This window comes from Schistocerca nitens, chromosome 3 (assembly GCF_023898315.1).
Source record: "Schistocerca nitens isolate TAMUIC-IGC-003100 chromosome 3, iqSchNite1.1, whole genome shotgun sequence".
Lineage (NCBI taxonomy): Eukaryota > Metazoa > Arthropoda > Insecta > Orthoptera > Acrididae > Schistocerca > Schistocerca nitens.
Genome location: NC_064616.1, coordinates 204,627,704 through 204,643,424, shown reverse-complemented (window position 1 = coordinate 204,643,424; position 15,721 = coordinate 204,627,704). Strand labels below are relative to the sequence as shown.

The 15,721-nt window shown below is 40.6% G+C and overlaps 1 protein-coding gene across 1 annotated transcript in view; it reads right to left on the bottom strand.

The window, feature by feature from the left end:
- The window catches only part of LOC126249149 (ankyrin-3-like), a 602,141-nt gene that overhangs the window by 414,408 nt on the left and 172,012 nt on the right, over window positions 1–15,721 (bottom strand). The window contains exon 3 of the mRNA XM_049950803.1: window positions 11,581–11,682. Coding sequence (XP_049806760.1) covers window positions 11,581–11,682 — 102 coding nt within the window. The remainder of the gene's footprint in view (window positions 1–11,580; window positions 11,683–15,721) is intronic.

The window sequence follows — 15,721 nt, the reverse complement described above, 5'->3', positions numbered from 1 at the left end:
CTTCTAGTATAATATATTTGTCCAATGAGTACCCGTTTATCAGCTGCATTTCTTTTTGGTGTAGCAATTTTAATGGCCAGTACTGTATCTAAGCGTAACTTTGCAGGTGACATGAAATCGAACGGGCATGTGAAAATTGTGGCAGGGAAAGCGATTGGTCGACTGATTGATCGGGAGAATTTTGGAATGGTGTGGTCCATCTGTAAAAGAGACCGCATATAGGACGCTAGTGTGACGTATTCTCGACTACCGCTCGAATACTTGGGGTCCTCACCACGTCAGATTAAAGGAAAATATCGAAGCAACTATTGAGGCGACTTGCTAGTTTTGTTACCGCTAAGTTCGACCAACACGCAAGTATTATGGAGATGCTTCGGGAATCCAAATGAGAATCCCTGATAGGAAGGGGAAGTTCTTTTCGAGGAACACTACTGAGAAAATTCAGGGAACTCTCAACATACATTTCGCATAAGGATCATGAAGATAAGGTATGGGAAATTAGGGCTTGTACGCTGGCATATAAACTCTCTTTCTTCCCTCGTTCTGTTTGCAGGTGGAACAGGAAAGGAAATGACTATTAGTGGTACAGGATACCCTCCGCCACGCTCCGTACGGTGGCATCAGGAGTATGCATGTGGATGTAGAATTGTTCAGACTGTTGCGAATTTTCGTTTCGTTGCGGCCACACTAAGTATGGTGTCTACGTGTTCTACCACAGTTACGAAGGCGAATACTGCCCTGCACACCTGGTTTACAGTTAATATCGGACTATGCACCTAATTTAAGTCTCTAATAAAAAAGGAATCTGCCTCATTTGTCTACTGGAACCAATTTGTGTGACTTCAACACGGTAGGTCTCCATGCAAAGGAAATAAAATAAAATGAGGGAACCGGTATAACAGTCATAAGAAGAAAGCCAATCAAATATAATCAAAGTCGGTAATCCCGAAGACAAGGGAAATTAGGAGTAAGTCTTTTAAGATTTTTATTGTAGCAACGGAACTGGTTTGTAGATAATCGTATACGAACGTTCTTATGTGAAGAAATTCACAAGCTGCTTGCGCCATCTTCACCGACAGGTGAATTTCCTGCTCATCACAGGAATTCGTGCTATTTAGTCATTAACGCTCAAAAGTTAATAAATGTAAACAAATAAAACATTTAGTAAAATGTTTTATCCCTGAGAAGCAATCATAAAACATGTGGAAATATTAAAAACGTTGTAATATATAACAACGTTGTAATGTGTGTTGAGCAGCAACCTGAGGGAAAGGAATATCTAAAAGCTCATCAGCCCCGGATCTACGATATTTCCGAACCGGGGCAAAAACTTGATAGTGCCACCCCCCGTCCCAGCCCCCTCCACCGCCCCCATATTTGAGATACGACTATAAAAATTTAAGAAAGTCAGTTTTTCAAAAGATGTTCGTTTTGTAGCGCACACCTTTCAGAAGAGTTTGATATATAAAACGCATATGTTCGAGAAAATTTAAGACATGTTATTTGGTTTTAGGTGTGTGCCAAAGTGCAGTGCCACGCCTCTTTACACAGCGTTCTTCAATCGCACATCACTGTATTTTCTCTGTGGAATTCAAACGTGTATATTTTTCTGTGGAAGCCATCAAACCTATGTTCAGGAGAGTGGAAATTAAAATGTTCTGTGGTGCTTCTCCTGCTCCCAGTAGGCCGGTCTGACATCCTATACCCCTTAAAAAAGCTCACATTTAATACTGGGTGAGATTATTTGTGACCAGAAGCATAAGAACTTTTCAGAAAATTTGCACTCTTTGTTGCCTATTTGCTAATAACTTTCTGTTTTGTATGACACAAAATTAAATATAGGAAACATAAAAGCAATAAAGACAAGAGACAAGCAAGATAGTATTCATTTCTTCAACCGTTAAGTCCCAGCGTTTTCTTCTCTGTAATCTTGCTGCAGCTTTACGTGGCGTGCTTTTTCTTTCTGCGAAAGAATCTATTACCACACCAAAGTTCGTCAAATGTTTTGCTACATGAAAAATTAAAATGTTGTTTATGACTGAAAAAGCTGTTAATACTAATAATACCCAAGACTGGTATGGTTTCCCGATTTGATTACGTCTATTTTGTCATATCTGTTACATAAAACGAAATAGGCCTTTCTAATATTACAGCAGTTGCAACACACGCAAAACAAGCGAGACTGTTTTGGCACAAATGGTCATCTTTATCTGCCTTATTTACGTAGGTAACACGACAGAATATAATTCACGAACTACCAATATCAAATGCCTATTAGGCCTACTACAAGCAAAATGTTTTATGTTAGGAAATAATTTCACATTTCATTAATATGCTCCAGTTTCTAAAGCATGAGACCGAAAAGTAGTAGTAGCAGGAAATTTTTATATAAATTTAGAATCGTCATATTCTTCCATATTGTTTGTGTGATATCCCCGTTTCGTCTCCTTCCTCGTTCTAACAAATAATCTTGTCATCACTAATACTGTAACTATTCCCACCATTGTCAAAACTTATTCTCCGGTTAACTTCACTAACCCCACCAGAAACACCGCTTCAGTTATCCCGCTTTTATTCTCCATTAGGCGTTATTACCTGGTCGGACAACGCGTTTGAACTTCAGCGGCTACTAGCCGGGGACTGTACAAATGGCACTTGATAGTATAGCGCTCAGGCAAAAATTTTCTGTCAAAATTTCATTTTCCTGGATGCACCAAGAAGATAATATGTAACCTTTCTTACCTGTTATTCCTGTTAGTCGAATATTTCCACTCTGGCAGTCTGGATCTATTAATTTCGTTAATAATTATAACAACGCTTATCATTGGCACACACAGTCAACCACATAAACAAACAGCTGTTGGCATTTAACCGTTCGGGTTTATTCGGCTCAGCTCGTATAGCGCCGTCTCCTTTTGGCCGCGGGGAAGTTTTTTATTTCTAGATGCGACGAGGATCCCCCTGGCGGAGGCAGCACGTACACTATGCACGCATTCAAAAATAAACTTATGACTCGTTGAGAAATCAACTTAGAATGTGTTAAAAATGTTCAAAAACCACAGGGATGAGTTTCAAAATCATATGAAGAATCGATGGACCAACGTGCGCTGAATGCTAGGCGCTTGGTGAAACAAGGCTTTTTTTCTTCAAGAATATGAATATTGCGACCGGGGCGAATACCCCGGATTGACCCCCACCCCCTTCCTTAAATCTGGTGGCCTGAAACTCATTCCGAACACTTGAGACAGGTGGTTTGCTGTTCTACAAAATTTTATGAGAGTCAACACAGAGTGTCAGCGTGCAAAATGGAGGGCAAATGACTACTAGCCAAATTATGTGGCGTACAGATGTTCGCACCGACAGACTCGGTTGCGTATTGGTGCTACCTTCACGTTTTTCCCACGGTCACCCGGATCGAACCAGCATATTACTGCACTAGACGAAGTCTGGCAGAGATGTATACAGTTACGTACTCATTGGTCTCAGAGTGTGCACCACTGTGTTAACTACCATTGCCATTCATTAATCATTCAGTAATGTGTAGCCAGCACGACAGTAATAATCAGTGGATGCCTTACAACGATCCACCATTTTACGTCGTTAGACCAGTCACACCAAAGAAGTATTTGTTAGCGCCACTGTCTTTGAGCGCGCCAGGATGATAGGAGTCTTCGTCATCCTGGCCATCCCACACGTGCTACGTCTCAAGTAGCTTGAAAAGCTTATTCGAAAAAATCTTGCACGCTTGGTACACCGCAGCTTGTAAGTAATTCAAAAATGGTTCAAATGGCTCTGAGCACTATGGGACTTAACATCTATGGTCATCAGTCCCCTAGAACTTAGAACTACTTAAACCTAACTAACCTAAGGACAGCACACAACACCCAGCCATCACGAGGCAGAGAAAATCCCTGACCCCGCCGGGAATCGAACCCGGGAACCCGGGCGTGGTGTAAGTAATTGTTAGAAGACACCATGACCTGCGTGTCAAATATTCCAGAAGGCACTCTCTTCAATAGTGCATCTATTGCGCCATTCTCGGTTATGCTACTTGGCTTGACAGCAAACGATATTCATTTTTTTTTTTTGCAAAATGTGGCTACAGTCTCAAAAAGCCAATACCAGCAGATAATTACCATAATTGGCAGAAGGTTTCAGCAATTAATCCTCACATGATTGATAAGAAATTTCCTCTGCAGATTTCAGAATATTAATGTGTGTCCAGTTTACGAAGTTTTTTCCTTCTGAAAACACTGAGTCTGACGAGCCTCGCCATACAGACGGCTGCCTCCATATTAGATCCGAGGCAATCAGCTTGTGTCAAGTATTACATTTTCTATCGATATATTTCATACTATTGGCACGGTTCGTAGGATCCGCCTGGGTAGCTGAGAGCGCTAACGCGTTGCTTCCTGGACTCGGGTAGGCGCGCCGGCCCCGGATCGAATCCGCACAGTGGATTAACGACGAGAGCCGGTGTGCCGGCCAGCCTGGATGTGGCTTTTAGGCGGTTTTCCACATCCCCCTAGGTGAATACCGGGCTGGTCCCCACGTTCCGCCTCAGTTACACGACTCGCATACATTTGAAACACGTTCGCACTATTTCACGATTTACACTAGACGCAGACAGTTGGGGTACACTGATTCCGTCCCGGAAGGGAGGGGGAGGGGGAGGGGGAGGGGGGCGGCGGCAGGAAGAAACTCAACTTGCCAAATCCGTTGTAAACAGGCCGATCCTGCGATCGCTGCGGGACTAAGGCGTAAGCGAAAGAAAGAAACTGGCACGGTTCGTAAGAGGAGCCACTCTAAGCTACCGACTTGTTCTGTACGTATAGTCTAAATTGAATATCCAGAACCATCTGCTGTGTATACCAGTGCGATTACAGAAATATTACCTGCAATAAAAAGAACCTTTGCTTTGAACGCACGAAGACGGGAGTAATCGATAGTACTCAGGAGGAAATTTGCAGTGAATGTTCTGTAACTGTGGGGAGAAACAGCAAAATGAATGGAAATAAACAGTATTTGGTATTACATTCTTGATATACATCAGGAAAAAGAAAGATACGTTACTTTCCATACACGCAATGAGCATTTAACATTTGGATCTTTCCAATGCTTATACATTTTACTTCAACCGAAAATTAATGTTTATGTTGTTGCTATTAGCAGTGAAACTCCGCAAATTTTTCCCATTAATGTCTATTGTGTTTCTGCTTTGTTTCCACATGACAAGACGACTACGGCCCTGTTTCTAGGTATTCGCAAAATTTATTTTTCAGCTTTCCATTTCGTGTCAATGAGCGTGGCATCCGTTCCGCAGCCATGTTATTTCGTCTATCGTATGGTCTTCTTTCCCATTTCCGTTTCAGAGACTTTGAATAAATTAATTCGCGTTTCTTCTGACGACCGACAAATTGTAGCACTACGTAAGTTTGTTTCTGAAAAAATAAGACCCAAGATTTTCTTACACAAAACATGTAACTGATCGCAAAAAAGCGTTCAAGACATTAAGCGTGCAAAAAGCTGCTCCAGTAGCTCGCTATTCTAATGAAAACTGGCTTGTCATTCTTGACACTACATGGCGGATCCACTGTTTGAAGATTCTGCCCGCTTTGTTAGTGGCATACTAAGGCAAATATTACGCCACAAGAAACAAAAGAGTACCCATCGAGCTATAATATGTATTCGATGTGGTTACAAAAATTTTGTATGTCATGTGACGCAAACATGGAAAGTGAGAACTAACGCAAGGCACAAGCTATTGTAATCATTATTCTTAAAATCTGACTGGTGGTCTTTGACAAGCTAGTGTTTTTTTCTATTCACTTCATCAATGATTACTCAGTATGCGATTTCATTTATGGAAAACGGGCAGAAATATCAAACGCTGTCATCTGTGTAGGAGAATCGCAAAATCGATTTCATTCTACACAATATATTTAACAGTAATCATTGTAAGCATGCTGTGCAAAGGAATTGAAATCTGCATATCATATCGAGAAATGATCGTGCAGAAAAAGTAAGTGCTTTGTAAACTTAAAGATGAGGCTTTTGCCAAAGCAGTATAGGTTCCTGTGTGGCACCTTAACTTCATTACAGAGTGGCTTGGAGTTTCAAAGGAGTTGTCCACATATCCCCATTTACGTTTACTATCGATATCATCAATGATTCTAGGCGAAAGCTGTTTTAATATCTCAAAACAACACCGAATTCCTGCCCACTTTCTTGTCCGTCTCAGACAGCTTTGTCTCCTTTAAAGACGTGACAGCACTCGCTAATAGAACAAAATGAGAGAGAAAGATACCATTCGATAAAGGACTGCTCGGGTTAATGAATTGAACTTTATGCACGAGTTTCACTTCAACTTTCTGGTACGGTGAGAATGCAGTTTGAAATTACATTTTAAGGCCCTTCCACAGCTCCGAAGTATCAACCGAAGATGAAAAACTCAACTGGCACAATAAAGCCGCTGCGGCACTGTGAAAAGCGTTTTTATTCTTTCTGCAAATGAAATGTTCTTTCACATCCGTGAAATATAGCATGAGCAAGTCACTGTGACTTTCTGTCGTCTTTTTTTGTGTTTGACTTAACGTTATAACCGTCACATTACGCCAGTCACAGGTTACAAAATCACGTGAGCGATCCTCTGTATTTTATATATTGTATCTTAATACATTAGTCAAAAGACAGGCGACACTCATAACAGTTTATTTAAGAGATTCTATAGGGTACGACATCATTTTATAGTCTGACAGCAATTAATCTTCTGGGAACGCTTTCCACTGAGTTCCGACACAGTGAGGGCGGCACTGGTTTTCATTCTGAAGACTGTAGCTAGGTTTTTATGCGAATCTACCCTGTTATAAACCGACATTCTAGTCCATCTCAAAGTCATTCCATAAGCTTTACTGAATAATGCAGGCCGCTAAATACTAAACATCCACACATAATCAATTATATCACCTCAAACGAATGGCAGTGTCGCCACAACAAGCTTAGATGAACCCATCCAGGTTCTCGTAGTGTCATCTGAGCGCTAGTAGCAGACGTACCGTTACTCACAAGGGAACCTCCCCATTACACCCCCCTCAGATATAGATATAAGTTGGCACTCTGGATAGGCCTTGAAAAACTGAACACAGATCAATCGAGAAAACAGGAACAAGTTATGTGGAACTATGAAAAAATAAGCAAAATATACAAACTGAGTAGTCCATGCGCAAGATAGGCGACATCAAGTCTAAAATAATGAGGAGCGCCGTGGTCCCGTGGTTAGCGTGAGCAGCTGCGGATCGATAGATCCTCGGTTCAATTCTTACCTCCGCTGAAAATTTTAATTTCTTTATTTTCGCAAAGTTATGATCTGTCCGTTCGTTCATTAACGTCTCTGTTCACTGTAATAAGTTTAGTGTCTGTGTTTTGCGACCGCACCGGTAAACCGTGCGATTAGTAGACGAAAGGACGTGCCTCTCCAGTGGGAACCGAAAACATTTGATCGCAAGGTCATAGGTCAACCGATTCCTCGACAGGGAAACGCGTCTGATATATTCTATACGACACTGGTGACGGCATGTGCGTCACATGACAGGAATATGTTGTCGACCCACCTAACTTGTACACTTGGCGAATGGGTAAAAAGATTCTACTACCTTACCCGATTTCGGTTTTCTTGTGGATGTGATAATCACTCCAAAAAAGTGATGAAAACATAAGAGTTTGTCACATAAACTGAAAAAAAAATTAAACTTTACGCTGGAGGGAAGACTTGAACCAAGCACCTCTCGCTCCGCAGCTGCTCACGCTAACCACGGGACCACAGCGCTCATGAGCTAAGATCAGCCTTGATGTTGCCTATCTTGCACATGGACTACTCAGTTTGTATATTTTGCTTATTTTTTCGTAGTTCCACACAACTTCTTCCTGTTTTCTCGATTGATCTGTGTTCAGTTTTTCAAGGCCTATCCACTGTGCCAACGTATAACTAAATCTGAGGGGGGGGTGCGACGGGGAGGTTCCCTTGTCAGACCACTGACAGAGTTTCTTCCAAATTAAGCGACGACATGCGTTCGTTCTTGTAGGCAGAATAGGAAACTTGAATCCGATCGGCTATCGACTGGTCAGTTTATAACTGACCGTGCCTTACGCTTGATGAATCGGCAGTTCCTATCAGTTAACTTCATGGGTCTACCGGGACAAAGAAGTGGCTCAGTGCTTTCTGACGCTTCCATTTCTTAGTCGTTGCAAACAGTGGACTTGGACACATGGGATTGGTGTAAAGTGTATCGGACAAGGTGCCTGTATTTGTCGTCCCCTACAACCACGCTCCATTCCATCTCACTTCATTCACTTTGTTAATTCACTGTGCCATAAAGCACGTACCTGAAGTATTTCGATTATGCCCCCACTAATACTACAGAAGTGAAAAGACTGCTCCTGTTTCTAAGAAAATAAATCTCATTGAGCAGTAGCTTGCGACTGATTGTCGATCTTGAACTGCATCCTTAAACTGTGGCAAGTACCACAAAATCAATCAACGCAGAAGCAGCGACGGATCAAGTTACTTGAGACTGTAATGGTACTTGAATTACGTAACCATTACGGCACCTCACCTCAACCTCTCGATACTACTGTGTTTCTGTAAAATAGTTAACATATTTCTATGACAACATTCAGATTTGATTTCATTAATGTAGAGGTACTTCAATACATCGATATGTTTATATTGCAATGATATTATTCTTATGTGTATTCCTTCTTTTGTCGCTATGATCTTTGACGTACTTGTAACTCTGAAATTTTGGGCGCGTAAGCGGTTATTAGAGAGTCAACTCTTGGTCGTCATGTTGAAAAGAGGCAAATTGTAGTCAGTTTGTGAAATGTGAACTTTAACAGTGAGGAAGATATTTTCAAGTATGTTTTATGTTGTGAAGTGATGTTGCAACAAAAGTAATAAAAAAGAAGTGTAACTTAAATTCGGAGTGCTGATTACTTTTTTACATCACCATTGTCCTAACTTGCAAAAGTTTAATCATCAAGAATGGTTTATGAAACACATCTATAAAACTTTTGAATATCGCAGAATAACACCTAGGCCTCTTTGCATCCGAGCTTGGAATCATCACTACCTAGATTTTCGACGATTGAGCAATGAGTTCACAACGAGACCAGCGTGGGAAACACAAAAAATTGAGTGCCTAGTTTATCCATTATTTCAAGAAATGACTTTATTAACTGTGCTCTAATGACACCTGCCACATATTATAACTTTGTTGTTGCCCGAAAATGCTATATTTAGCAGCGTGAGCAACACTACAATCATAATTAATTTTTGACCTTTGTTGTGGTAGGGTTGTTAGAAGACGTTATACCCATCTCAGTCAGAAAACAAAATTGCGCAGTACCTGCGCAGCCTCTACGACAATTACACGCAGAAAGAGATTAATAACATTAAATCCATCCGCAATCATAAAGGATTCGAGCAGCGAATGGAACGAATGCCGACCTAGGTGAAATCAAATGGGTCTAGCTTTGCAGGTGACCACCACTAACTGAATATATCTGGCGAGTACGCACATCACACATCTGAAGCATCTGTCTCTTTCCTTTCGTGATAGATTTCGTATGAGGCATTTTTCGGCGGAGCGCAGGAACACCTATGTAATACACCGATCGTCCGCTAACAATGTGTTGGTCATCGCTGAAGAATCTTGTCGCAGTTTAGGGCACAGCTCAAGGTCGGAAAACAGTTGCGCGGTGACCAATTGTTCCGTAATAATGTGATCAGTCTCGAGCCCTTTGAGAAAACGTAGTATACTCTCGGAAACTTAGCGTAACATTATACATAGCGTCCAGTACGTGTCTAGACACGTCTTTATTTGAGTAATGGTGAAAACGCATCTAGCCATCTTGTAGAATTCCGTAGTCTTTCAAAACAACCAGTAATCAGGCGGATTAGCAGGGTTGTATACATTGAATACAGTGTATTTGAGGGAAGTTTGTGTGGGGAGGGAGGGGGGGGGGGGGTAACAATTGTAGAGGGAGACCAAGAATTGAAAACAGTAAGCAGGTTTAGAAAGATGTAGAGTACAATAGTTATTCCAAGATGAAGAAGCTTGCACAGGATAGAGTAGGGTGAAGAGCTGCATCAAGCCAGTCTTCGGACTGATGTTCACAACATACACTGACGAAGTGAAATTTAGGGCAATTTATCGGTTTCTGACATTTATTACGTGCTGTTCCTTTTATACTATATACAGGGTGATTCACGAAGATATGCAAATATTTTAATATGTTGGTCTACAAGTAAAACTAAAGAAAAGAGTTCGTATGAATATAGGTCCGCAAATGTGTAGTTACGGAGTTACGGTCAATAAAAGATTTTGCCCGAAATTTAGCAACTTCGCTAATATGTAGCCATCGCAAAACTGTATGAGATTAAGGAAGGCAAGATTTACATTTATGTTGTTATTATTGGTCTGGTGAATCTAGTAAAACATGTCCCAGACCTGTATCTGCAGTGGTTTTCCTGACCATCCAGAGAAGCAAAGATTATTATACAAGTAATTTTTTTTACTTTCCATTAAGAATGTAGAAACCTTTATGTCATTAAAATAATAAATGAAAAGCACCAGTTTGCTTTTGTTCTACAGTATTACTTTTATTGTAAACCGGTTTTAGGCTTACAAGGCCATCTTCAGACATTTACTGAGTATATGTCATTGTTGGCAACCGTTAGGGAGTTGTTTCAGTCGTTTCCTAACCAACGTGTATGTACACTGTACAACTTCCTTAAAAATGAGCTTTGTTTTTTCCGGTTTATCATGCATTCACGTGTGCTATGGTATTATTAAAAGCAGATTATGTGGCAAATTCATACATTTTCAGTGAACTTCATTTCCATCATTTTTCCAAAATTAAATTCTCCACAACTTCTGTTGAAAACTTCGTGCAATTGTCTGGAATTTAAAAAACAAATTGGGCCAAGTAGTTAATAAATTTAAATTTTTACGAAATTACTTCTTTGCTTCTCTTGATGTTCTGGAAAACGTCAGGGACATGTTTTATTAAATTCACCAAACAAATAACAACAAAATAAATGGAAATCGTGCTTTACTTTAACCTCGTACAATTTTGTGATGGCTTCATATTAGCAAAGTTGCTAAATTTCAGGCAAAATCTTTTATTAGCCGTAACTCTGTAACGAAACATTTTTGGGTCTATGTTTATATGTACTTTTTCTGTAGTTTTACTTCTAGACTAATATATTAAAATATTTACATATCTTCGTTAATCACACTGTTTAGGTTGATTAAGACGATGGGTATGTCCTCAGTAAACCATTTCCTTAAAATAGCTCCGTAAAGAAATAAAACTAGTTTATTCGAGTCTGAAAAAGTGCAGGCATTCAAAATATCTGGCTTGGTACGCTCATGTTGATATTCGCCTGTGATCAAGAGGAGACTCGCAGTTTGTGATCGGGTCCGGACACAGGGCGCATACCAAAAAAGCAACAGAAAGCTGTAACCATTGAGAATTTATGCTGTAGAAATTAAAGACACTGAGATGTGAAGTACTCACCGAGTTTGAGGTATTGATGTCGATGTTGTTTTTGAGATGTTCGAGGACTTTTTCGAGGTTACCGGCGCGAGCCGCCCTCAGGAAGGCAGTATTGCCATCCGACTGCAATAAAGAAAGAAAAATGTTTAATTCACTCCCATAATATGGAGGACACCGAAAAAATGTTATTTTAAAAAGTGGAAGCATAGCATGCACCTTGTGTTACATACTCCTGAAAGAAAACTCGTAAATTGCAACTTATCTCAGCTCCTCTTACACTTAATCAGCACTATTTCTGATCTTTAAAGTTGACATTCGTGAATATAGTACGGCTGCAGTGCATAAGACGATCATTATTTCATTATTTATTAAGTAAGCGGTTTTTATTTTACACAACTCAATGAAATTGTGACGTTTCATCAGTGAATTGCAGAGATGATTTGTTCCGCCGAGAGTTAAAAAACAGCGGTTCGTGATATCTGGGGTGCACTTATGAGGACGGTTTAATGAGGTGACCCTATACAGTTGTCAGGAATTTGAAGAACCGTGTATATGCCATTAGCTGTATACGATTACTCTTTATTTTCTACGGTTTCGGTCGTAGAGAGACTCTTCGCATGAAGAAAAGAAGCTGTACATTAGATGGATATGCGATTCAACTTTCCATTGGATAAGCTGAAAACTATTAGCGTCATAAATTGTATACAGAACCATATATAATAAGCCATGATTTAGATATCAGCACGAAGCTGACTTTACTATGATTAAACAGAACGATCATTAATTCACAGGGTGGTTAATTATTATTTAATTACATTATTATATTTAATTACGTTATTTAATTATAAACTTTCGCCACTTTAGCCAATGTAGACACAAAACCATCTACCGGACGGGTTCCCAACTTTTACGACAATGCGCTGCAGGATTTGCGTTGTTGGTAGTGTGATGACTTGCCGTTAGGCGCCGTTACCGGTACAGCGGCATCAGTTAGCAATAGCATTACAGTTGCAGTTAAGAGATGGGCAAACTGAAACACGTAGCTGTTTCGAAACAAATGAAACAGTACAATGTAATGTTTCGATACGCTGTTTCGAAACAGTGAAACAGTTTGTGTTTTGTAATCTAATAAACCTACACATTTTATCATCTTTAATGTCTACTGTATTAGTATGGCCATATAAACATAAATGAGGTGCGAGAGCGCTAATCATATCGCAGAAAGTATGAAACTATAACTTAGGCGTCTTGGCAGTTTCGTATTTCCTGAAGCAAATGCGCTACTTTCGTGTCGTGTGACTTTCATACTTTCCAATTGTCTGTGGACAGCCATAGCTGAAGACAGAAGAACCACCACGAACGGAACTGGAGGTGGGAGCACACTGCAGAAACAACGGATATGCTACTGGGATTCCCACATTCCGTTAGTATGGGTAATATACCCATCTTGCTAATCTCCATGCACACAAAGTGAATCATTGTGGACAATAGGCACAGTGACTACAGGCTCACAAATAATGCCAATAAATAACAAAATATAACGGAAAAAATTTTGTCTTTCAAGGTGTTTCGAACCGTTACTAAAAATTCACCATGCTTTCCAGCCCTTCCCGTTCACCATTACACTATCAGTGATATGCCAAACAGATTGCTTCCAATTATACCTACATCAAATTTATGTATATGTCTAATAACTGTCACTCTACGCCTTTTTTTATTCAAAATGTTGTAGTCTTACTTGCGTTTCTTAATATGATTACTGTACATGACCAGAGAAACGTATGTTATAAAAAAAGTGTAATTTAACTGAATGATTTTCACATATTTATTATTTTGAATGTGAATAGTATGCGTTGTTTTATTGTTTGGTTAGTGTTTACAAAGCAGATGTTACGCCATTTCGGAACAGGACAGTCAGTTAGAAACGAAGCTTTATTTTCGGATATCCTAAGCTTCATGCTATTGCTTGTCAAAAAGATTTCGACACTCTTGAAAGTGTTTCACGAAGCGGTATGTTGTGTTTCAGTACCTGTGCCGAGTCCGAATCTCGTCCGACACAGAGCGGAATGAAACATCACTGTTTCGATACAATTAGTCCGTTCCAAGCACAGGTGGACTGAAACAGCCTTATTTTGAAACAACGACACAGCTTCTGTGTCTGGCTCGAGATCGAATCTGGTTATCCGAGACATGGGCGGAATGAAACACCACTTTTTCGAAACAGTGAACCACAGCCGTTCCGAAACACTGAAACAGTTCCACGTATCGATACACTGTATCGAAGCATAGAAACAGAGGTCAAGTCTAGTTGCAGTCAGTCAAATGGGTCTGGAAAAGGTGAGCAAGGCTTTACTTATCAAGCTGTTTTATCAATACAACACTAACAGTGCTGTTGTTATTTGCGAGCATCGACACCTTGATGGAATAAGGAGAGGTCCTCTTTCCGCACAGGGACTGAAGAACACGATTCGGAAGTTTGAATTGACTATTTGGGCAGTTGCCCCAAAAATTGTTGAAGTTGCTGTTGCCGTGGCTGAGAATGCTGGCCGATCTTCAAGCAGTGCAGGAACTGCGTCACCTCAGCCGAACGTTCCATGGTCCACCGTTCGAAAAGTACAGCGAACAATTGTGAAATGGTATCCCTAGTGTGGTTACAGGTTGTTGTGGTTGCAGATGATCGTCAAACTGAGCAAAGTATGTAACCCGGAAAGTACACATGGAACGCAATTAACAACTATTACCCTCTCACATATAAATTGTGTTCCTTTTCAATGGTCTATTCAGTATTTCTCTTCCGCATGTTTCCACAATATTTCATTGTCCTGCGGTCACTCGTTTTTCACGAAGGTCTTCTCAAGCAGCGAAAGTTTAAATGTAACCACCCTGTACTAATAAGAAACTAAAGCGATGCCGAAACTTAGTACACTCGAGCGAGGGAAGAGTTATTGTAAGGCGACTGGCGCTGTGGAGGAGTAAAAAAGGTAAGCAGGTTTGTGGGTTAACGTCCCATCTACGACAGTGTCATTGAAAACGAAACACAGAGCAGCTAAATATCCGAATCTGAAATAAGATTCCTGATGCAGGAATGTAGAATTAATTTTTTTAATAAGTACCTATCTAAGTATGTTCGATACATTGCATCCTTTTCTTAAGAAAATAATATTTGTGGGAATATCAGTAGCTTAAGGTGCTTTCTTTACTTAAGACCCATGGAATAATGACAATGACCAATCCACCGCATGCTGATACAATACAGCGTGTCTCAGATCTTTTGGGTCAAACTAAAACAGGTGATACTAGGGATTAGCCGAGCGGTCTCAGGCGCTGCAGTCACGGACTGTGCGGCTGGTCCCAGCGGAGGTTCGAGTCCTCCCTCGGGCATGGATGTGTGTGTGTGTATGTCCTTAGGATAATTTAGGTTAAGTAGTGTGTAAACTTAGGGACTGCTGACCTTAGCAGTTAAGTCCCATAAGATTTCACACACATTTTAATTTTTTTTTTTTTAATACTAGGTCCACAGCTGATTATATTAAGACAGGGAACCAACGGTCGGAAATGCATATTTATTGTGTAATGGACATACACAGCTTATACCGCATAACAACAACATAGTTCATAGTAACTGCTCAAAGTGACGACAGTCAGTCTCAATGCACGCATGGCAACGGCGCATGAATTTCTGCGACACTTTCTCAAAGATTCCTGGTGTCTATTGTACCAAGAGAAAGGCACCTTGAACTCTAGCGTGCAGGACTTCATCTGTTTCTAGGGAAGGGGGGGGAGGGGGTTGATAGAGCAGTGTCTTAACGTAACCCCTGAGGAAAAAGGCTATAGGTGTGAGATTCGGCGATTGCGCTGGCCATGGGATAGGACCTCCCCTTCCAATAAAACGATTAGGGTAAGTGTTGTTCAGGCGCTCGTAGACATTAACATCGAAGTGAGCTGATCCACTGTCGTGTTGAAACCACGCCCTTTCATGGACAACTGTGGCACCACATCTCGCAGTAATACCAAGTAACATGAACCAGTCCAATTGGGAGGTAGCAAACAACGTCCTATTACGTCATCTTGGACACTGTATCCGCATACGTTGACAGAGAATAGTTACTGGTAGCCACCGATGTGGGTGGTGTGGGGACTGTCCTCAATCAACACATGGCTT